Source organism: Etheostoma cragini, chromosome 12, assembly GCF_013103735.1.
Source record: "Etheostoma cragini isolate CJK2018 chromosome 12, CSU_Ecrag_1.0, whole genome shotgun sequence".
NCBI classification, from domain to species: domain Eukaryota; kingdom Metazoa; phylum Chordata; class Actinopteri; order Perciformes; family Percidae; genus Etheostoma; species Etheostoma cragini.
In genome coordinates, this window is record NC_048418.1 from 20,893,152 (window position 1) to 20,917,605 (window position 24,454).

The 24,454-nt window shown below is 39.6% G+C and overlaps 2 protein-coding genes across 2 annotated transcripts; both read right to left on the minus strand.

The window, feature by feature from the left end:
- Positions 1 to 617: 617 nt before the first annotated feature.
- grk7a (G protein-coupled receptor kinase 7a) lies at positions 618 to 7,583 on the minus strand. The gene is made up of 4 exons (XM_034887156.1): positions 6,825 to 7,583; positions 5,074 to 5,529; positions 2,269 to 2,549; positions 618 to 1,753 (listed from the first exon to the last, which is right to left on the minus strand). Exons 1-4 carry the CDS (start codon positions 7,419 to 7,421, stop codon positions 1,414 to 1,416), a joined length of 1,674 nt encoding a protein of 557 aa, XP_034743047.1. The 5' UTR covers positions 7,422 to 7,583; the 3' UTR covers positions 618 to 1,413.
- A 7,761-nt stretch (positions 7,584 to 15,344) lies between these two features.
- Positions 15,345 to 24,045, minus strand: fbxo36b (F-box protein 36b). The gene is made up of 4 exons (XM_034887188.1): positions 23,897 to 24,045; positions 17,794 to 17,902; positions 17,073 to 17,245; positions 15,345 to 16,029 (listed from the first exon to the last, which is right to left on the minus strand). Exons 1-4 carry the CDS (start codon positions 24,011 to 24,013, stop codon positions 15,766 to 15,768), a joined length of 663 nt encoding a protein of 220 aa, XP_034743079.1. The 5' UTR covers positions 24,014 to 24,045; the 3' UTR covers positions 15,345 to 15,765.
- Between the last annotated feature and the right edge of the window lie 409 nt (positions 24,046 to 24,454).

Consider the following 24,454-nt stretch of genomic DNA (forward strand, 5'->3'; position numbering starts at 1 on the left):
ATATATATATATACATATTATTAACATTGACCGTAAATACTCTGTCCAAGATGTGGACATTTAAAAACGTAAGCAGTTAATTACCCTGAGACAAGTAAACAAGAATAACAAGGATTTTCTTCAGAGCTAACCCAAGTCTATATACTCAGCTTAACGACCACAACAGTGGAGTCTTTTTAAAAGAGCCCTGCAGCATCACAGTGTTTCAGGGCCGCGGACAGGGCAACCTGCACATTCCTGGTACAGGAATTTATTGTCAAACTCCTTCTAAATCTTCCTCCATTACATGCAGCGGTTACCTGCTGTTTCTGCACTCATTCCTTTATTCAGATCCCCATTAGCTGCCAACTATGTAGCAGCTACTCGTCCTGGGGTCCATATAAAACAATCACAACATATACTGTACATATTTCTCCAATGCGTCCCAGGGCTAAACCCGCCTCCATTTTTTACTATAAGTTGAGCGTCATAGCACCAACAACAGGACTCAGTGACGAGGTGTTCAGTATTATTTTCTTTAAAATAAATTCTAAATTTAAGATGACTTACATCTTTGATTTTCTCTCTGTGCATAGATATATTTCTTTATATACATTACATACAACTGCTTCTTTTTAATATATATTTATATACTTTTAATAAAACTAAGCTGCTGGGCGGAAGAAAAACCAACCTGGACGTAAATGCCGTGATCAGACTTAAGTATGAGGATTGGGATCACAACATTTGATATTAAAAACTAAAACTATCCCCTTCCACATCTGCTGAAAAAAAATCACTTTTCACTGTAGAAACAGCGTGGCTGTGTGTGTGATGGCATCAATAAAGGGTGTGGCAAGGTGGGAGAGTGCTATGAAATGCTGTAACTTTCAAACAATCCACTATAAGATACTAAAAGATATTTCTTCACATCTGTTTGTGCCAATTCGTTTGAAGCCTAATGAATTGAATGCAATGGCATTGCTTCAGCTGGAATTTCCACTGCAAACACTGTCAGAAAAAGTATTTTCTCAGACTGGATCTTAGACAGTTTCTTCATAAAGTGATATAGTATTTAAGGCCCAAAGGCCTTTAATTTACTAATCTAACACTAGTATCCTTAATTAAAAGGTTGTAAAAATGACTCCTAGCAGTCAACATGAGAACAAGAGAAGCTGCTAACCAGAGAGATGGTGCTCAAAATACCTCATCACATCCTCCATATTTTTACCGAACCTTCCCTCGAAAGCTGTGCATTTCTAAACCTTGAGCATCCTTAAAAGAGAGGGATGGTAACACCTTTGTCAACAAAGACGCTTGCACTCGCCTCTTTCGTGATCCATCTTTTACATCAATGTTGGTGCACATCTGACTTAGAAAACAAACAAGTGATTGAGTGCTATTACTGGTATAGGGTATCAAACGTGAGGCTTTTCACAGCAATATACACGTGCCAGACTTTTTGTCGTCCCCGCCTCCTCCTCCACCCTCTTTCCTGTTGGGATCGTTGAGCTCGTCAAACAGTCCAGTGTCAATCATCTCGTGCTGCCACTGAATGGGTACAGAGCCTGTGCTAAACTCCTTGAAGAATTTATCGTCATTGGCGTCAAACACGATGCCCTTGATCTCGGAGAATTCAGCGATCTCATCGGTGTCCTTGGCGTAGACGACGTTGGGCTTGGGCACCCACGGGGGATCCACCAGCCCGGCCTCTAGACGGGGGAAGTTGATAGTCTTGAACCACTCGTGCTTCCTGGGATCCTCCATGTTGTTTCTATTGAGAAGGCAAAAAATGCATCAAAACTAGAATGTCAGATATAATTTAACAGAAGCTGAGGATTCATGGAACATTTCGGTTACAGTTAAGGTTTTTGTCGCCTTTACTCAACCAGTTCATTCTTTTTTCTTTTCTTTTTAAGGAAATGTTTGGGCTGTTTTTGCCTTTAACTGAAAGGAGTGTTGACATCTGAGGAGAGAGAGTAAGGACGACATGCTGGATAGGCCAAGGATCAAACCCAGGCCACTGCAGCAAGGACTGTGACTTGGTACATGGGGTACACGCTCAACCAGGTGAGCTGCCTGGCAAGCAGTTCATTCTTAGCAGTTATTCCATTCTCAGTTTCCTAACAGCCATTGCACAGGAATGCCTCTATATACTTATCGAATAAAAAAAAAAATCTGCATATATTTTTTGGAAGAATATACTTGACAAAGTATATTCAAAAAAATCTGATTGACTAAGCAGCCCATGGCTTGTTTATGGCTTAAAAGGGTAGAAGAAGCTCTTACTTAAAGCCCAGGCGCTCCTCCATTTTCTTCTTGAGGAACTGCTCGATGATGTCCTTGGTGACAGCATCAAAGCACTTGTGCTCCCACTTTGGTTCCTCGTTGAGAATACGGCGCTGTACCTCCTCCTTCTCCACCTTCTCCTTCTTGCTTTCAGGACCTTTGAAAGGTGTGTAGCCTGCCACCATCTCGTAGATACTGCAGCCCAGGGCCCACCAGTCCACTGATGTCCTGTAAGGAGTTTTGGACAGGATCTCTGGGGCCATGTATGCTCCAGTACCAGCCTAGAGGACAGAGAGAGAGAAGGGTAAAGACGTTAAATACATGTTACACTTAACACACACTTAGTTTTTTTTACATGACAGCTCTCTACTCTTTTTGAGTTCTTTTTGAGATTTGAGTTCTGTAGATGAAAGCAATGATGATAGTCCGGTGACATTCAATTTAAACAGTCCATTCCTGAAAGGACACAGAAAACAGAAAGAAAGGTCTTGTGGAAGGACAGACAGTTAAAGAACAGCTTTAAAACTGAGAGACATAACCTTCGTACGTCCACATTGACAAGTGTTACATAAGACAGCTGTCTGAGTTACTTAGAGCTTTACTCTAGCCTTCTCTTTTCTGTCTCTCCCTCTGTGAAACTTTCACTCCCTCCCTCTCTCCCTCAAATGAACTCGACTGCATCCCTAATCCTAATGCCAAGCCTACTACCTGTCAAGAAGCCTGTGTGTGTCTACACACTAACAGAGCTGTCCAGCCTCTTATATAAAGGCTGGCCATTTCTGGATGCTATAGCCTCCGGAATCAGCCTCCTGTAACATCCAACAAAACACATAGTCATACCTCTAATATACAATTATTGCACACAGCCCGAAAAAAGACAGGGAGCCGAGAGATCTCTTATCAATACTGCAAGTAGGCCTAAGTCCTGAAGAATCCATGTTACAAAAATCTTTTTTTAAGAGGTCCATAGGTTAAGTGCTGTACCGTAGCCATCAGACTCTGCATCATTAAAAATGCTCTTAGCATTTTTTTTTCTCTTTGCTTTCCAGATTTTGATCACATGGTTCTTTAAGATCTTTCCTTTACTTTGACAAGTGTGACAATACTTCTGCCTGATTAGCAGAAGATACTGCATCTCCATTGAGCAAGGTTTGCATGCACAACCTTTATGCCTCTTAAAACTTACATCCATGGCTCTTGCATACAGATCTATTAAATTCCAGCAATTTGTAACTATGTTCTGTTTAACTGAAATGTGTGGATCTGTAAACTAATAAAGAACCTGTACACTGTGGTCAGTCAACAGGGTAAAACTCTTCCATGACCATACAGGTGACAGTTATCACCAAGATGAATCAGATTTTTGTTGTGAAGATCAGATCTTTCTCTTTGTCAGCCAGGTTAAGGTCAACTTGTTTGCAAACTAAAATGTCCAAACGTATTCAGCGTAGGTTTTTACCTGGATCTGTCAATCTAATCAGGGACAGACTTGTGTAATGCCCACTAAGAAGATTAGGGGACCAAAGCCAGCCTTGCCTGTAGGAGGTTAGCTCAGTCACTTTGACAGGCTGAGGAGCATCAGCATACAAGCTAATGAGCTTACTGGACTTTTATGGAGCTGAGAGCTTACTCTTTGCTACTCCAAGTAAGTCCTGTAGAAAAAACTGTCATCTTTTTTTAGGTCATCTGTAGGTTAATAAAATATGCTGTAGGTATTAAGAGACAAGAACTGAATAAAACCATTGGACATTTTGTGTTGTGTACACTGTGTCATTCTAGGATTATTCTATAAGTGAATTTAGCTTGAGGTCATGACCCATCTGTATAATATATTTTTGTTAGCATCTGACTCATTTTTAAAACTCAGGGATTGTTCTGACAACCATCATGTTGTTCTGTACATTTTCTTTCTGAGGTTGTTTAGCGATTTTCAGTTTGCTGCAAGAAATGTGCAGCAAAATGTGATTTAACATCAAACCAAAGTCCTTGCTGACAAGATATCGGTGTTATTCTTTCTCAAGGCAAGAAGAAGACTTACAGACTTCGTACAATGTCTTGAGAATAAACTGTAGCACAGCTGAAGCAACTCTCTGGAAGTAACGACTCCACAGAAATTCTCTACAACCAAGTTGCTGAGGGAAACCCTTCTACATTTACTGACTGCTACTTTAACAAGCCTGGGATCTCCAAGGTCTAAACTTAGCCCCTACACAAAATGGTGGCGTGTAAATGGCCAGGCTATAATCTGACTGCTAAAGGATCAAATGTGTTAGCTAATAGATTCAAAGACTCATTGCACAGATCTTTATGCAATCCCGTAATCTCTGTCCGGATTTTAAGTAAAAACCCCATCGAGACTGACAGCCTGTCTACTTCAGGACATTTGCATAGGATAGCTGCATACTCATCTTCAGATAAGTGAACATAGACCGGCCGGAGATGTAAATCACCAAGCAACCAATGGTCTCTGTTTCTTTGTATTTTCTTTCTGATACGGTATGTGATGTCATAAACTCCAACCTTAAAGATCAGATAAACATAACACAATCAAGGGAGAGTCTTAGTCTGCATTTTGGGGTGTGCAACTTCAAAGACTAATAGACAAAATCTTTCACCCTGATGTAAACATCTTATTATGATATCCATTATCTCTGCTGACATTATCCAGCAAAGGGCTATGTTTAAGGCATCCTAATGGCTTTGACAGTGCAACTTTGTGTTCTTAGTGTACTTCTTTTTAGTGTTATTCCAACTGAAATTTGCCTTCTCAAGCAGAATATCACTGTTGTGTGTACATCAACTCACCATCTGGGTGGTGGTCTTCGTTGGTTCGATCTCTATGGCCAGACCCAAATCAGAAAGTCTGCACTGGCCTTGGCTATCCAGCAACACGTTTTCCGGCTTCATGTCACGGTATATGATATTCATTTCGTGCAGATGCAGAAGGCCGGTGGCGATCTGCGCTGTGTAGTGGATGATGCGCTTTTTTTCAATACCCTTGTCCGCACCCTTGCCATCATAGCCAATATGGTAAATGTGGTACCTGAGGTCTCCTCCATTCATCAGGGTCATAACAAGGCACAGGTGGGTCTTGTTGTCATAGGCATAGGCCAAGTTGACCAGAAACAGGCTGTTAACCTTCTCCAAGATCTTCTTCTCCAACAGAGCCATCTTCTCACCCTTCTTCTTCTTCAGTCGCTTTTTACACAACTTCTTACAGGCATACATCTGGCCTGTGTTCTTCACCTGAACAGCACACACCTGGAAAAAGACAGATTTTTTTCATTACCAATGATTCCAAGATTTGACTAATACTTTAAATCCTCAATCTATGCTATCACACATTTTACGATTTTGGTAATGATGTTATCACAAATAATACCCATGATCCCATCATAACACTGACTGGACTAAAAAGCAGAAAATTGGTTCAAGAAGTCAACCAAACTTGACCCTAGCGAGCTTTGTCTTGGGACCCTATTTTTCACCTCTGTAAGTCACATTTTGAACTAAACACACTTTTTGTATCATTCCTTCCCTGTAGACAGAGGATCAGATCTATTGACTGCATTGCACTGCTAATTAACTTACATTAGCAGATAAAAAAATGATTGCCCAGTGTCAAGGAGAGTTCCATGATTCACTTTCAATTCATATTCAATTATGAGAAAACAGCATTTGACAATTACAGAAGATTTACACTAGTAGAGGCCTTCACCGTTGTTTCCATGTTAAAAACATTACTGTGATCTTTTTGTTGTTGTTGTCTAAACCCATTTCAACACTTCTATCATAGTATTTGTCTCAATAAGTTGCTTATTGAGTGGATTTTGGGTTGTGTACTCAAGCTTGTTGCTAAGAGCTTGACTCAGAAAAAAAGGTTCCTCAAGGCTCGATTGTGGGTCCTCTGTATTTTCTTCAGACTTCACATCAATCTCAAATCTTTTAAATGATTGTCATGAAAAAACTCACACTGCTATTTTCTAAATCTACAATTTACACAATCCCTGCTTGTCCATATATTTACATAGCAGTTGGTTTTCTTAAACAGACAAGCTTGAAACGATTTTGAATTCTTAGTTGTTAAAAACAAGATCTTCTACTGTTATCTTCATGTCTAAATTGAAAAAGAGATCTTGATCTCAATAAGACAATAAGAGCTTTGATTAATCGTTATTTAAGCGTTAATTGTGTTTGTTACTTTATGAAACATGAGCTTGGAATTTCTGAAATCCAAGAGCCTGTATGGAACATGACTTCGTGATGTAAGGTATGGTATCTTGCCCTACAATATCTTTTCTTACTCTTCAAAGCAAATAAACCTCTACTGTATACCGAAGGGTTAAGGGGTGTCCTAAGACTGGAACGGTGACCATGAAGCATAATACTCTACTGTAGCACCATCAGTACAATCCCAATGTAAAATGCATATTATACTTTTTATGCAATGGAAACACATACATTTGAAAGACACTTGAAAAGTCCTGCAACTGAAATCCATCTCAAAAGATAAATGGTTTGCCAAAACATATAAAATGATGTGCTTGCATGCTTACCTCCCCGAAGCCTCCCTTGCCAAGAGTTCTGAACTCATAGAAGTATTTGTCATTGATGGGCTGTTTCTCATACTCTTTCCACTGGAGGAATTTATCAAAAAATGGACTCTCCTGGTAATCTGTGAAGGGTTTGCCCTTCAGATATTCTCGTACACCATCCTGGACTTTGCTTTTCATCACCTCCTCAAAGGTAGCATCTGTCACATTCTTGCATTTGTCAGCAGGCTCGTCAGTAAGAAAGGACAGGAAGTTCTTGGAGTCGGCCTTGCAATACTTGTTGATTATGTTTTGCCGCGCCTTGTCTTTTGTTGCACCTTCAGCCAGATCCCAGTCATACAGCTCATCCAGAAAATCGACAGCAAGCTTATACTCAGGTTTATTTGCCAGGAATTCACGGAAAATCTTTTTACCAATAGGCTGCCTTTCACAGATTGATGTAAAGTCCTTTTCGAGGGCAGCTCGTGCTGAAACACATTGCTCCGGCTTGGGGAGAGCCAAGCTGCGACGGCGCTTTTTCATCTCCTTGTCGTCACCACCCTGGGCTTTTAGGTAGGCTGTGTTGGCCACCAGGTTATCCAGTCCCCCCATGTCACACATCTTGGCGGCTGTATGTGGTCTGTCCCCCCCTAAGTGACTGGGTTCTTCAGTGGCTCCCCACGGATACCCTCAGTCTTTCAGAATGTGTGCGTCTGTTAGAGAGTGCAATAGGCTCCAAAGCCAGTGTTCAAATGTGCTTCTTCACCCAGCTTACCTGCAAACCTAAGGAACACAGACACACCCAGTAATTACTCATTTAGAATTAAATACCAGAGAGGGATTTTGGCTTAAGGATCTTTGTGTGGACTATTCAAGGATGCTGTGCACAGAAAGGGAATCGTAAGCGGGCTCTGTCCTAAGAGGCTTTGTAGCCCTCTATATTTGTTCACGGTGTACAGTAGTCTTGAACAGTGGTCCGATGTGTTCTTTGACTATGCATTTAATGGCAAGACACAGTAAAAGAGTCAAAACAAAGCCGAAGATGTTCAGGAAAGAGCAAGACACATTTAACAACAGTCATAGTAGTTTTTGGAAAGTTCTCATGTGAACGTTGTGATCAACTGGAGTAACACAATAATGTTTGGTTGGCCATTTACGTAATACGATATCGTGGAATATAAATAGGTTTGATTTTTAACCCTTAAGCCACCTACACATGATAAGCAGCAAAAGCAGCGAGGTAGTGCGGAGAGTAGAGAGACAATTTATATGTCATATTTATATATATATATGCATTTGAGTCTTTAATACCAAGTCCCAACAGAGAATGTTCTTCTTAAGGAAACTGTTGTCTTTTAATATCAGCAGCAACATACTTCAGATATTCTACTGTGCTTACATTGAAAGTGTTCTTTCGTTTGGCATCATTTGTTGGTTTGGCAACGCCACTGAAGCACAATAAAAGTGCATTCGAAAAATAATAATAACTTCCAGCAAACTATTGGGTATTCCATTCTCAAGTATGGAAAGTTTATATAAAAACAGAAGACTGAGAAAGGCATATAGTATTGTGGGCAATCAGAAGCACCCCCTTTCCTCTTCATTTGAACTACCCTCAGGACAATGATACTGTGCTCCTTGGTTTAAAAAAAACAGATCCAAGCTCTCCTTTGATCCACAGGCCATTAAACTCCTTAATAATGAAGGTCCCGTTCGATGATAGATATATTTTGTGTATTTATTGTAATTTCTCTTTCTCCCAGCTGGTCTGGAACTCTTCTGACTAACTCCACTAACTAATGTAATCCAAAAAAACATTTCATACATCAATGAACTGAGCGATATCACAACGCATCATTTGATAAATACATTTTGATTAGAGATACCTATATAACGTACATATGGGGAGATCTCTTCTATATGTTTTTGACATTGAAAGTAATGCATTCGTGTGAAGAATTTTTCTAAAGATTATTTGCATGAGAGCTGGATCGCATATATATTTTAAAACCCAGTATGCACATTCTACAGTTTTTTTGTCATTGGTTGTGTACAGTATGTGTGGATTTTGAAGCGTGCAAGAAAACCACATGCGCAGAAGTGTTGTTGAAGCATTAGAAAACCTTGTGTGGTAGACCATTTAGGTTATTTGTTTGAAAAAGGGGACAAGTAATTTAAGATTTTGTTACTCCCTGCTCGTCATGTAATGTCAGCCATGCAATGTGTATTATGATGTTTCAGAGTGTAGTTTATATTCAGTGTCAAATGTGTTGGAAATGTACACTGAAGGGAAAATTTGAGAGAATGAAAAAAAATGAAAGTAGCATTAGCCACTTAGTGGGGTGAAGTAAGTGAAATAGGCTAGGTGCACAAGATGGCCGCCGTTGACGTTCGATGTCAACAACCACAAGTGATCAAATAACTGAAAAATCAGCTGCTGTGGTTAAGTAACACTGTTATTTAACAGATTTTTCCACCATTGAGTACACCTATAACAGCCGCTGCTGAAAAACATCACAAAATAAAAAAAAATGAACTTGGCATGCCCAAAAACCACAAGTCACTAATTTCCCCAGATCATGCGGTACACATCTTTCAAACGCCAGGTAAAAGGTGCCATGTAGCAGTGGTTGTTAAAATCACGAGTCAACACAGAGACTTAGAGGATCAGATCCAAGTGGCGACAGAGCTTCTTTCTGCTAGTAAGTTAAAAGCCTGAGGAGTATGACCTAATCATGTGACAGAACTGAGGTTACACTGTAGACCTGTGATACACCTGTTGCCTTTAGTGATATTAAGATAAGATAATAAGATAATTTGTTTATTAGTCCCCAATGGGGAAATTACTGCACTACACTCTGTGTACACACTTTTGTTAGTACTCACACACAGGCCTGAAATACACACACATGCTCATGACCTATACATGCACTATACATGGAGAGATGTCAGAGTGAGTGGGCTGCCAGCTGAACCAGCGCCCTGAGCGGTCGGGGGGGGTACGGTGCCTTGCTCAAGGGCACCTGGCAGTGCCCAGGAGGTGAACTGGCATCTCTCCAGCCACCAATCCACGCTCCCAACTTTTTGGGTCCATACGGGGATTGAACCAGTGACCCTCCGGTTCCCAACCCAACTCCCTATGGACTGAGCTACTGCCACCCCCGATATTACACACAACAGAGAGGAAAGCCAAAAGATTTTAGGCGAACAGGTACCTTTTCGACTGAGCTAAAACTTATGTCTGTACCCGCATAGACAGTATGAGAAATGGATAATGTGATGCCAATGTTTTCAATGGAGACCAGTGAAGACTATTAGAAGCACTTTTCCGGTGAGTGCTGAGCGTTACTGCGCAGCCTCCAACTGAGCTTGATGATGTAGATGTGACGTGAGCAACCTGTCTGAAAGTTGTAATTCTTCTGGTAGCTGTGCCAAGAGAAATCTCAATCATTCCCAATCAGCAGAGACGGAGAGCGTAGGTATGTAAGGAGATAACAGGCACAGGCTAATTACTGCTAACTAAAATGCTAGTTACCATTACTAATTAAACTAAAACAGCTAATGTAAGTCCAAACTGTCTGTGAACTTCTCCTGTACTGTTCGGTAATTCCTCTACTGTGTGACAGTAAGTTGCGTGGTTATGACACAATTGTTAGCCTATTTTTACAAAAATGTCTGCTACGGAGCCATAATGTGAGGTAAAAGGTATTGGATCCTTTTATACATTGTCCAATTTCTTTATAAATAAACAATGGACAAATAGAGTCTTTAAACGCTTCAGATGTAAAGTTATGCACTGTCAAAGTGACGTCAACATGAATGGTCATTGGAATGCTAACGGCGGGTGAGTGCTAGGTAGCATAAAAATGGCTAGGTAGCGTAAAAATGGCGCCATAAGAGCAGCATGAGTGGAGGCTAGTTTACCCCTTGTGTACCCGATCAATGCTGCCTGCACAATCCATCATGTGCACGCGCAAGATGTTCGCACATGCGCAGATGATACTCCTGTTTTACAAGGATTTAGCGCACTGCAGATCTGTTCCACGCTGCCGGTCGTAGCTGTAGCAGTGTCACTGCCCGATGTGAGTCGAGTGAAGATGTGATTTGCGCATGCTTCACTTTGCAACAAATAGCCTTCAAGATGCTAACGAGAGACTTCTGTAATGTCAATACAGTAAAAATGAACCTACTTAATGGAATTTGTTCACTGCTTCCTACAAGCTGGCAATCAAACACAACAAAGGCTGTCAGTGGAATGGCGTTTTGAGCTAACCTTAGCAATCAAAAACGGTTTTGTAATGATGTCCATCTTCCTCTTATTTTTTGTAATTGGAAAAGTTTATTCTTTTATGGATTTCACAAATGTCTGTATGAAAGGTTATGCCGCAAACCATTTAAATCTGAGCATGCGGAACTCACATCTGCACTCAACTCACATCGGGTAGTGACACCGCTACAACTACAAACGAGGAACATATCGTGCATGTTGTAAATCCTCCAAACAGGATTGTCATCTGGGCATGATATGATATGGGCACAGATTGTGCAGGCAGCACAGATCTGGTACCGACTACATACATTCAATAATCTGTATTGTCAATTAATAGCAATTCTGGTATCAGACTGCATAAATATATATATAGGGTCCAAAATTAACTTATTTGTTCACCAGCCAAATGGCTAGTGAATATTCTAATTTGACTAGTCACTCTATAGATTTTTTTTTTGTTTGGCCTGTGAGTGAAAAAAATCTACCAGCCACTTATACATTTTACCTAGCATATGGCTAGTAGATGGTGTTAATTTTCGACCCTGTATATACACTTGCACGCTATATGCACTAAGTTAACATTTTTACTGTTGTAGCACTTAAGACAAACTAGTAGTGATTGTCATTTTTACACATGTAATGAATGATGAATTGGCACTTTCCTTCCAACTGCTGATGGCAGTAGCCCTACGTTACACCGCTGTAGTGAGGAAGGCTAATTCAGTACGATAAACCTTGGATAATATTAGCTTATCCTTTCACAAATGGTCTCAAGCTGTCAGTGCCTTGCACAAGATCAAGGGCTTTGCTTGCTGTCAGAGAGCTCCAGAATCAGACCTTTTTTACCTAAAGGTTGGGAATATGTCACCAACACAGAGCAACAAGTGTCAAAGTGGATAAATGTTTTTTTGGACTAATACAAATCACAGGTATCGATCAAGTTAGATCGCAATTTCCTCGGCGGAATTTTGATCTGGGTCGGAGTTATCCTAGAAGGAAAACAAAAAAGTGACGGGTTACATTGAGGAAGGAAAGAGATAGTAATAATTATCGCATTCCAACTATTACCTTATTTACTAATGTTTCACCTAAATATAATTTGAAATTCTGAATTTTATTTTTAGAAAGGGGTGCCTTGCCAGTTAAGAGGAGCTGCCATAAATATCAAATATGTCAAATGACAATCATGTTGTAAATGGATCATAGTGGAAGTAAAGCACTTAAGCCTCCTGAGTGGATGAAAAGGAGTAATTCTTCGGCATACCTGCTGAGTTGTGTAACTTTCATTAAGGGCCCATTTCTATGACTCTTTTTCTCTACTCTTGTTTTAAGCCGCCTACACATGATCAAGCGATTTGCTCCCTGTACGTCGCTAGGTAAGGCGCAGAGAGCAAAGCGCAGCGCAGGTGAACGTCATCAAGGGTGGCAAGCAAGCTACTTCCCATTGCTAGGTAACGACAGCTATTATCTCATTGGTTTATGCTTTCGATGTTGCGCTTAGGTCAGCAACAACTAGGTCGAAATTTTAATAATTTGAATTTTGACCACAGCACAAAGCGGAAAATCTCTCCCGATAGGAAATTAATGGAATGGCCATCGCAAAGCAGTTTTGTCATCTATCATTTGCAAGTGGCCTTAGATGTTTGATCTTTGGGCAGCCTGCTGCTTTAACCTTAGGAGGATTAGCCTGACCTGAGGAGAAAGGTTAAGATGGGCCGAGCATACTCATCCTATGACCCACAAGGTTCACTATGGGGTCTTTACGTGGTCTGTCTCCCTCCACTTATGGCCTCACACTATGCTAACACTACAAGCAGGAACACTAATATGAAACTATGGAGTAGAAAAGGGTTTCTGCAGGTTTTACCGAGTCAAATTTAAGACTTTTTAAGACCATTATTAATTAAATTTAGTACCTTTATCACAACAGAAACAAAGCCGTAAATTAATATTTTTCTGGTCAAGTTTAGCTAAACTTCCCCAAACTCAAAAAAACAATTTTCTGTTTGTGGTAAAGTCCAAAAGATACTCCCACCAATAACACAAAGGATGATTGGCTATAATATAGGTAGCATGTTGGTCTCATTTGTGGTCAAAAAAATTATTATATTAAATTTATTAAATTACTATATTAAAAAGAAAAATTATATTTGGTCTAGTGAAAGAAAGAACGACAACACCACAGAAAATTAAAAATATTTTATTAAAAATATAAAGAGCATTTTTTTTGGGACTTTTTAAGACCCTGCGGAAACATCCAGTAGCAATACATTTTCCTACACATGTGAAAATAAAACTAAAGCCATTTGACTAAATAAATAAATGATGATATCGCATTAACACTGAGCCAGACACAGGTTAAAAGTGTAATATGGGACCTCTACCTTGTTGTCTCATTCATGCAGGGTGAAGAGTATTGATCGGGTGCAAAGCCCCGGGGCTGAGCCAGGCGTAGGGGCTTGAGCAGAATGTAAGTCAGGGGTTGGCCTCTCCGGAGTTGTACAGGGCGAGAGCCAGTTGTGGAGTTACTTGGCAGAAAAAACAAATGTCCTGCTGCTCATAGAGAGACCCACTGACTGACTAAAGTATCATATTGACTAACTGACTCTTAGAGGTGCTGAGGATAGCTAGACCTGGTGGCTTCACAGTAAAACTGGAAGATTTCAACCCTCATTCTGCAAAGGACTGGAGCGGGTAAAGGGGTATGATTGGAGTGATGGTCCTCCCTGATCTGACACTGGTTGGTGAGAGAGTCCTAGCTCAGCGGTTGACTTGGTTGATCTTTTACAAGATCTGAGGTCATCCGCTCTGGGCCAGCAGGGAAATGAGCGCACCTCCAAATTACCATCTGGCAGTTAGTTGGATCAAATGCAGGTGAGGCTCCCACATAGAGCAGGACCCAACCATGTGGTGAAAAAATGCCTGACAGAGTGCCCTGTCCATTAGGGCAGCAACTTAATATTTATTATTATCGATTAATTTCCTTACTTACTCAAGAAATCGGTTGTTTGGTCTCTAAAATGTCAGAAAATGGTGAAAAATGTTGGTCAGTGTTTCCCAAAGTCCAAGATGACATCCTCAAATGACTTGTTCCTTCCAAAAAATACAACAACCACAGAATATCTTCAGTTTACTGTGACAGAGGAGTGAATAAACTAGAAAAAAGAATTCTTGTTCGAACTGATTAATCAATCATCAAGATAGATGGCAATTATTTTTACAGTTAGTCAACTAATCGATTAATCGTTGCAGCTCTACTGTCAATAATGATCACGTCCCAAAGATGTGCAAAGGTTTGTGGACTTGGAGACAGCTGGGATCTTGTTCAAAACTTACATTGTACAAAATCTCTCCAGACTCATTAGGGAGATACCGACTGACATGGAAAAGCACCCCAACCAGTTGGGGGTTAGGTGCCTTGCTCAAGCACCTTGGCAGTGGCCAGGAGGTGAACTGGCACTTCTCCAGCTACTTGTCCAACACCATACTTTGGTCCGTATGTGGACTTGACCCCACTACCCTCCGGTTTCTGACCCAACTCCCTACAGACTGAGCTACATTTTGTCCAGCATGTTGAATGTTGTCCTTGCTTTTCCAATCCTGGCTTGGACATCGTCCTCTGTGTCACCTTCGCATCCTCCCTGCATCTTGCATCCCTCAAACTGTTTCAGTTACAGGTCCCAGCTAATTCTGATATAGTTCTGGGGGAAATGTCAAAGTCCATTTTTGTTTTATGTTTTTAATCAATTCTTTTCTAGCATTTTTATATACACTTCACTTTGAGATTTTGCTTTTGTTTTTTAACAAACAAAAATTAAAATCAGTAAAAATAAATTCCACTTAACATATTTGAGCATTACCAACATAAAGCAAAATAAGACACACAGGAAGGCAGAGACTAATGGTGTCCATATGGTCCTCTCAGAATCCAGATCATGAACATGTAACTGACAAATCAAATAGACACTATTACTGCAAATATAAATTACAATTCTATTTCTTTTTCACCTTGACACATTTTTGTGCCAGTTCTAAAAATTGTGTTTATCCTGGTAAACAAACATTAAATTTGAAATATGTGTGAGTATCAAACTTAACAATGACAAGATAATGTTATTTGAGAAGACTGCTGGATATCAATGCCTCACTATTTAGCCACCCTATTAAAGTGAAGTTTCATATTGATGTGTTACTAAGCAGGCATTATAACATAAATATCTTATCATTACTTACAAGTTTGTGTTCCCTCAAGTAAAGTTGAGTCTCATTGTAAGGTGGCATGTAGTTACTGAGGTTTAACTCAGAGTGAATTCATAAATGACACAGACAGCAGAATTGCATATTAAATTCATATAACATCTGGAACTTACAATATTGTATATTACAATGAACAAAAGATATAATCCTGTAGTATTTTCTGTCCGTGTTATTAATGTATACTACGTCAGAAAAGCCATGGCACAATGGATGTACTAATGAACATATCCCCAAATATCAGGATTGACAACTCAAAAATCATATCAAACAAACATAAAAAAATAATTTACATCTGACATATAAAAGATATTATAATCAATACACATCTCCTTTTAGGATGAGGAATGTGTATAAATGGCATTTCAATATAACAATAACAGAACTTAGCAATATCATAAAAAAAGGATTAACTCTGTCTTCTCTGTATGGCAATCTCCTTTACTTCTTCTCCTCAGAACCGGATGTCTGCTCTGTCGCTGAGCTTTCATCAGGAGATTCCTCTGAATCGGATTCAGGGGCCTGTCCTTCCCGATGCTCCTCAGGCTTCAGCCTCCTGCGGCTGATCAGCTTCTGCAGCTGCAGCTTGCTGGTGAAGAAGATGCGGCGCCAGCCCACCTCGAGCGCCAGAGATCCAACCTCAGCCGGCACTGTGTTGCAGCGCCGCTGCACTACCTGCTCCCAAAACTCCTCTGATCCACATAGCTGAGATGAGTATAGAAGTATAGGGAATATTAGAATAAACATGACAGCTGATTGTATTGCATTTTTATAATTCCCAATGTATTAAAACAATCTAAGAATTAAACATTCCTTTAGATTGAATTACTATTTATTCATAATAAGGGCTGCACAACATGAGGAAAATACCTAATTGGGATTATTTGGACTGATATTGCAATTGCGGTAGGATTCATGATGTTGGAGGAAAGGATCATGTTTGTATCATTATTCTCATTTTCATTGAAAAATGTAAAGAAATTAAAAACAAATGTTGAAATGTGATTTTTTATTTATTTAGTAGGACGGGACATCCCTGCAGCACCACAATACCTCATTTTAGAATGGTCTGACACATGTTTTGCCTCTAACAAATACTGTGCCTCACTGCGATTTGGATATCGCAATATTTAATATTGCAATTTCTATAAAATTGCGATAATGATGAATTCACAAAATAAGCAATGGTGAAATCTTAAAGTTAAAGGTCCCAATTTATGCCCATTTTCAGATTAATACTTTTGAATAATAATAATTCTGGGCTTCTACTAGAACATGTTTACATGTTTTAATGTTCAAAAACCAAATCATTTTTTTCAAAATGTCTGTCTGAATGTACCTGTATTCCTCCTGTCTGAAACACTCCTAAGAGCCTGTCTTTTTTTCAAGCCCCCCTCCTGAAAAAGCCCAGTCTGCGCTGATTGGTCAGCGTTTCTGAGTTCTCCGCATCTGCGTTATTGGAGTCTCTGCATCGTCATTGCAGACGTGGAACGACTCTTATGGCACTGTCTACCTATATATAGTATAGCTTTGACATCACAACTGTATGGAAGGCCTCGTTTAAAGACACAGTTTGTGAATATCAGTTGTGTGCATTTCCCTGTGGATTAAGTGTTTGTAAATACTATCACAATATTTACATGGCACCTCAATCTGTTTTACAATAAAAAGATACATGAAAAAGTCACTTTTTACAGTATGGGACCTTTAATGTTTCTTATCTCAGGATAAATTTCTCTGGAACTCACCTGCATGAACCTGCGTGACGTTCGTCCAAGCTGACCCACATCCTCTAGTTCTAGATAATTTATTATCCGCAGAAGTAATGAGTCGGACAGGCGCTCTAGATAATCATAATGGCCTTGACACAAAGCCTTGATGTACTCCAAGATTCGATGACCGAAAACCATACCGACCTCCCCTGGGAAGAAGCCCATTATGTTACTTGTCATCAATATTCAAACATTCAATTTGTTCCCAAACAACATGCACAAGTGATAATACACAGTGATAAATACCTGTATAAAGCACTATATTATGCATTTCTGTACAGGTCTACTGTAGACAGGCAATACTAAAAACGATACCTAAGCTTATTGGCGCATAGATGATGCATACCTATCCACAGAATGCACTGCAATGTATTTAAACAAAATGTAATGTGTCCTGCTATGACAAGTCAAAATATCTGCATATGATATACATATATATACATATGATCTGTTCCATTGAAGTCTTCCTTGAGCCACGTAACAGCGAGCCAGCATGCACAATATCAGGATGACCCCTGAAACTGAAGCAGCTTAATGGAATTTAGCCATCATTCATTTCCTTATTTACACCTTTGCTTTTCCTGCAATGACATGTCAAAACCATCTTTCTTGAAAAAGGTCTCTTACCCTCCAGTTACAAGTTTTGAGGCTAGTCTGCTAAATCGTGTGTGATGTGTGCTAAGTCATAAGTCCTTACTTTGCAGCACAGTGTCATCCAAGAAGTCCTGGTGAGACTCCATGAGCTCCCCAGGTTTGGAGTTCCTGTCTACAGTTCTCGGGGATATCTTCCACCATCTCCATATCACCTGGAAGTGACCATTCAAAAGGATCAGTGTGGTATTGGATACACAATCTATGAAAACACAAATCTTATTTCTTGAATGCATTTTTTGCTTAACCCTTAACACTATAATATAGTAATACTATAGAAAAAGGGACTGTGAAACAGTCGAAATAAGCAATAGCTCACAACAGAAAAGTAGAACACTCCCGTGTTCATCGGGTTAGCTGAACTATTATATAGCGTCTGATAGCCTTGAACACGGCATAGATAAGTTACACCGTTGGAAAGGGCAGTCAGAGGGCAAGGAGAAGGTGGAAAAATACTCTAGCTATTGCATACTTAAAGGGATACTTCGCCGGTTTAAAACAAGCTCTGTTTTTTAGTAGTTTAGTTAGTAGTTTCTTTTCTTTTTAAACCCAATGCTCTTATTTAGTTTTTACAATATTTTATATTAATTGTTTTGTTTATTTGAGTTTTCTGTGCAGCACTTTGGTAACTTTGTGTTTGTTAAATGTGCTATAGAAATAAAGTAGATTGGATTGGATTGGGTCAGATAGCTAAAAAATTTCTGAAATGAGTGCTAGCTTAGCTACAAACTATCAAACACAACAAAGGCTGTCACTTGAACGGTGTTTTGAGCTAACGTTAGCAATCAAACAATCTTAGATAGCTACTAGGGCTGCACAATTAATACATTTTTAACACGATCACGATTTTGACTTCCCACGATCAAATTTACGTGATGGAGTGATTTTTTTTAAATGCGTCATTTCATAGAACGGCCTTTTTTTTTTTGCATAGCGCATCTACCGCTCCGTAAACCACTGTCTGATCATGTGCCAGTCAGTTGTTCCCTGCATCGCGCAGCTTAGTTTCAAGATGTAGACAGTTACAGAGGACAGAGTAACGGGAGGAAAATTCAACAGATAGTAGTCGTTTATACATCGGTCTCAAGGTTTACAAGTTTACCAGTAAACGCAACATTTTGTCCAGTCTTTGTTATTCAGACAACAGCAGTGAGCAGTGCTTGTCGGTGGTGGTGCTATTTAGCTTCTGTTAGCTTCTGTTAGCTCACAGGCTCTAGGGCACGAGTAATATTTTTCCACTAGGACGCAATGGTGCACATAATGTCCTCGCATCCGCTGCAATGTTGTTTTATGGAGATGGTTTAATTTTGCGTTACATGACCAATTTCTTCTGTAAAGCCGTGCCTGGATCTCTCCTCTGCTCTCTCTCCTCTTACTCTCCCGCAGCCTTGCCACTAGGGGTGGGCGGATCGATCTAAATATCGATAGTATCGATACCAACGCTGGTATTGGTATTTGATCGATACAACTGTAATTGAATCGATATTTTAATTTAGATATCTCTCCTCTACGTTCACTATACTTTACTTGTGTCTTCCACCTTCCTGAGCAAACGGCGCTTTCACGACTTGGCCCACATTGCTCCTCCTCCCCCTCTTGCTCCTCTGCTGTGATTCGTTGTTGTGTCGTCACGTGACTCGCTGACACAACGCGCAGAGGAGCAGCGAGACTGATAGCACATTGAATGAGAGATCAGGATGGCCGAGAGGAAGAAAAGTGTTGTGTGGAGCTATTTTAAGGCACTAAATGATAATACTGCAACTTGTGATACGTGTAAAAAGAGCATTCGATACTGTGGCAACACTACAAACGTATACAAACACTTAAAAACACATGACAAGGAAAATGCTGATCTACAAAAACGAAGAAATGAGGAGGGAAATCAATGCACTTCCACAGAGGACCCCCGGCACAGAGACAGAGTTCGTTGGGAGAGTCATTTTAGAGAGGCAGAGAATACCCAGGTAGCTTGTAAGAGTAGGCTAATATTATGTTAGTCATGTCATATTGCGTCTTGTGCATTAGTTAGTGCGATTGCTCAAGAATAAGACATCGCGAAATTTTTTTTATTCTTTATTTATTTATTTTTTAAAAAGGCTGTAAAATTTGGTTTGTATTCATTCTACAGCGCCTAATAACTAATAATTGTGTGCACTTCAATACATTAATAAAAAAAATATTGCCTAAAGAATTGATCATTCATTCACCTCTGAAATAATGAAATGCTCTCCCCTACACAAAAGTATTTTTTTAAGTAAAAAGTATCGTATTGGTATCGGTATCGGCAATACGGACCCTATATGTATTTGGTATCGGATCGATACCAAATTTTGCAGTATCGCCCACCACTACTTGCCACACAGTGGTGCCGGTCCACACTTCTGACATTTGTCTACAGTATTAATTGTTATTAACACAGCTGTATAGTGTTAAATATGAGGCGCAAACCTGTATTTGTACCAGTGTTTCTGCGGGTAACTCTGCTATCGAGGCGACGATAATAATAATCGTGAGAATAATCATGATCACATTATTGATCAAATTACCATTTTGGCCATAATCGTGCAGCCCTATTAGCTACGTTTTTTAAATCTAATTGTTCGTAATGAGAAAAGTTTATTTTGTGGATTTCACAAATGTATAACAAGTTATGCCTTAAACCGTTTAAATCTGAGCATGCGGGACTAAAATCTGAACTCGACTCACATCGGGAGCACTCCCCAATGTAAGTTGAGTGCAGATTTGAATTTTGCATGCCTCCCTTTGCAATAAGTAGCAAACAATATGCTAACAAGAGACTTCTGTGATGTCAATACAATAAAAATTGACCTACTTAATGAAGTTTGTTCACTGCTGGCTATAAGCTAGCAATCAAACACAACAAAGGCTGTCACTTGAATGGTGTTTTGAGCTAACGTTAGCAATCAAACAATCATAGCTAAAACGTTTCTGAAATGCTCTTCTCTTATTGTTTGTAATGAGAAAAGTTTATTACGTGGATTTTACAAATTTCAGTATGACACATTATACCTTAAACTGTTTAAATCTGAGCATGTGCAACTGAAATCTTCACTCAACTTACATTGAGGAGTGACAGAGGCTAATTGCATAAATGTTGGAACAGATGGTGATTTGTCGTAAATCTTCGTGAAACAGGATTCTGATCTTGCGCATGCGCACAGATCGGGTACCAACCGTACAGAGAGCTCTCCCTCCTCACCAGCATGAGTTCCACCAATCAGAGGCATTACAGTGGGATTGTGGATAATGAAGTACTTATCCAAGACATTGTGAATACAAGACATTTATCTCAAAGCAAGGTTGGTGCCCCATGAACTTTTGGCACCCATACATTGAGGAAAATAAGTATTTGAACACCCTGCTATTTTGCAAGTTCTCTCACTTAGAAATCATGGAGGGCTCTGAAATTGTCATCGTAGGTGCATGACCATTGTGAGAGAAATAATCTAAAAAGAAAATCCAGAAATCACAATGTATGATTTTTTAACAATTTATTTGTATGATACAGCTGCAAATAGTGTATTTGAACACCTGAGAAAATCAATGTTAATATTTGGTACAGTAGCCTTTGTTTGAAATTCCTGAGGTCAAACGTTTCCTGTAGTTTTTCACCAGGTTTGCACACACTAGAGAAGGGATTTTGGCCCACAATTTCACACAGATCTTCTCTAGATCAGTCAAGTTTCTGGGCTGTCGCTGACAAACACGGAGTTTGAGCCCCCTCCAAAGATTCTCTATTGGGTTTAGGTCTGTAGACTGGCTAGGCCACGCCAGAACCTTGATATGCTTCTTACAGAGCCACTCCTTGGTTATCCTGGCTGTGTGCTTAGGTCATTGTCATGTTGGAAGACCCAGCCACGACCCATCTTCATTGCTCTAACTGAGGGAAGGAGGTTGTTCCCCAAAATCTCGCAATACATGGCCCCGGTCATCCTCTCCTTAATACAGTGCAGTCGCCCTGTCCCATGTGCAGAAAAATACCCCCAAAGCATGATGCTACCACCCCCATGCTTCACAGTAGGGATGGTGTTCTTGGGATGGTACTCATCATTCTTCTTCCTCCAAACATAGGTAGTGGAAAAAGTTATATTTTCTTCTCATCTGACCACATGACTTTCTCCCATGACTCCTCTGGATCATTCAAATGGTCATTGGCAAACTTAAGACGGGCCTTGACAGGTGCTGGTTTAAGCAGGGAAACCTTCCGTGCCATGGATGACTTCAAACCATGATATCTTAGTGTATTACCAACAGTAACCTTGGAAACGGTGGTCCTAGCTCTTTTCAGGTCATTGATCAGCTCCTCCCGTATAGTTCTAGGCTGATTTCCCACCTTTCCTAGGATCATTGAGACCCCACGAGGTGAGATCTTGCATGAAGCCCCAGTCCGAGGGAGATTGACAGTCATGTTTAGCTTTCTCCATTTTCTAATGATTGCTGCTTGGCAATTTCCCTGTAGCCCTTTCAGACTTGCGGAGGTGTACAATTTTGTCTCTAGTGTCTTTGGACAGCACTTTGGTCTTGGCCATGTTAGTAGTTGGATTCTTACTGGTTGGATGGGGTGGACAGGTGTCTTTATGCAGCTAACAACCTCAAACAGGTGCATCAAATTTAGGATAATAAATGGAGTGGAGGTGGACATTTTGAAAGAAGACCAACAAGTCTTTGAGGGTCAGAATTCTAGCTGATAGACAGGTTTTCAAATACTTATTTGTAGCTGTATCATCCAAAGAAATAGTTTAAAAAATCATTCATTGTGATTTCTGGATTTTTTTTAGATTATTTCTCTCACAGTGGACATGCACCTACGATGACAATTTCAGACCCCTCCATGATTTCTAAGTGGGAGAACTTGCAAAATAGCGGGGTGTTCAAATACTTATTTTCCTCACAGTATGTGCAAACACTTGCTTAGTCATGTAGTAGCTGGTTTTAAGTCTACCATCAACAGTTACGATTTCATGGCTTATACTCCAATTGTCAATAGAGAATGCATTGTATTTTTTCTTCCGGAACCCGCTGTGGGCGGGACTGTTGAGCTCGATAGTCCAGTAGTCAGACGCTAAAAACCAATCAGATTGCTTGATTTGAGCTACCCGTTTTGGAAATGTAGCTAGCTAGCTATGTAACGTTACCTAGCTAGCTAGTTATCATAGAAATATTTTATTTTTATGATAAAATTAGAGAGTTATACATATTCATAGAGTGTTACACCATACAGTGAGCCAATGAGTTATGATTCTCATGTTAATGATCAACAGCAAAATAATGGTAAAGTTAACAAAACTTTGATTTAACGTAAACGTTAGCACATTAACTTTTGCTACATTTTAGTGCTGCGTTCTGTCAGTGTACATTTAGTTTCTGTTTATCAAAGAGTTGTTAAATAATTTTCTGAACTGACGTTCCATGAACAGGGGAAATGTGAACTAGCTAGCTAGCTAGCTAGCTAGATAACTAACGTTAACTGCAAACACAAATTGGTTAAATTGTTTGCTAGCAGCTAGCTAATGTTGAGCTATACATAGTTAAACACAATGTTTTGAAAAAAAATTATTTCTGTTTATTTATACTGCAGTTGGGTTGAGAATATATGATTTAATTTAATGGTGTAGGCTCCATAGCATCATATAATTTTCATATTTTGTTTCAATGAAGAGGTCAAGACTTGTTTTTTTTTGGTAAAAAAAGGAACCACCCCCAGTTGCAGGGAATACATTTGTGTGATTATGAAATATTCAGGACTGGTCCCATGTGACTCCATCAGGGAGAAGCATGGATCAAGTCCGCTGTCAGCTGCAGTGTTATCATGTTTTGTGTTCTATTGTCTTTATCTTATCATCTTCATCATGCTGTTTTCATTAAACCTTGTTGGACCCCCAGCCTCTCTTAGTTCTCATCAAATCAAATAACACGTCGTTAGTTTTTTCTAACACTGGCTAACGTTAATCCAGGTTGCATCTGGCAGGTTTAGTTAGCTATCGCTAGATAACTGTTAATTTACCTAACGCTAGCCAGCTAACGTTACCGTTATGTTTAAGTTAACGATACGCTATCAACGCCGAAAGAAATTTCGACAAGTAAATTTTACCCAGAGTTATGACAGTTCAAAAAATATAAATACTTACATCTGATTTGGTGATTATGAAGGAATAAAAATTCGTATTGGGTGCGGGACCGCGTCCAGACGTTTCAAACAACTGATCTGGCAACAGGGACGCCATGTCAAAGTTTTGTGTTGTCATGGCAACGACACTTTCTCTAAATGCCTGCACAGCTTTTTAGGTCCAAACTAGTAGCTACATGGGAAATGACAAAGAAAACGATTTGGACAAATTGGTGAACAGGGCATAGCACACCAACAAAGCATATATTCTTAGTTGCCTTTTAATTGCACCTTGCTAGAAGTCTATGGGAAATATAGTGTTGGGTTTTGGTGTTTATTCAACCGTATTTTAACATTAGTTTGTGGTTTAGTGTGAGATGTTTCCAATGATATTCAATCTACTCTGACAGAATTGAAATGAACAGGATACCAGTAAACATATCATCTTCAACAATAAAAATACTATTAAAACCTTCATAAAAGTTGTAACAGCACAGATGTTTAGCTAATTAGTCTTGGTGTTACCTGACTGAGTGCACCTAATAAATTGGCTACAGAGTGTATTTAGTCACCTTTCTGA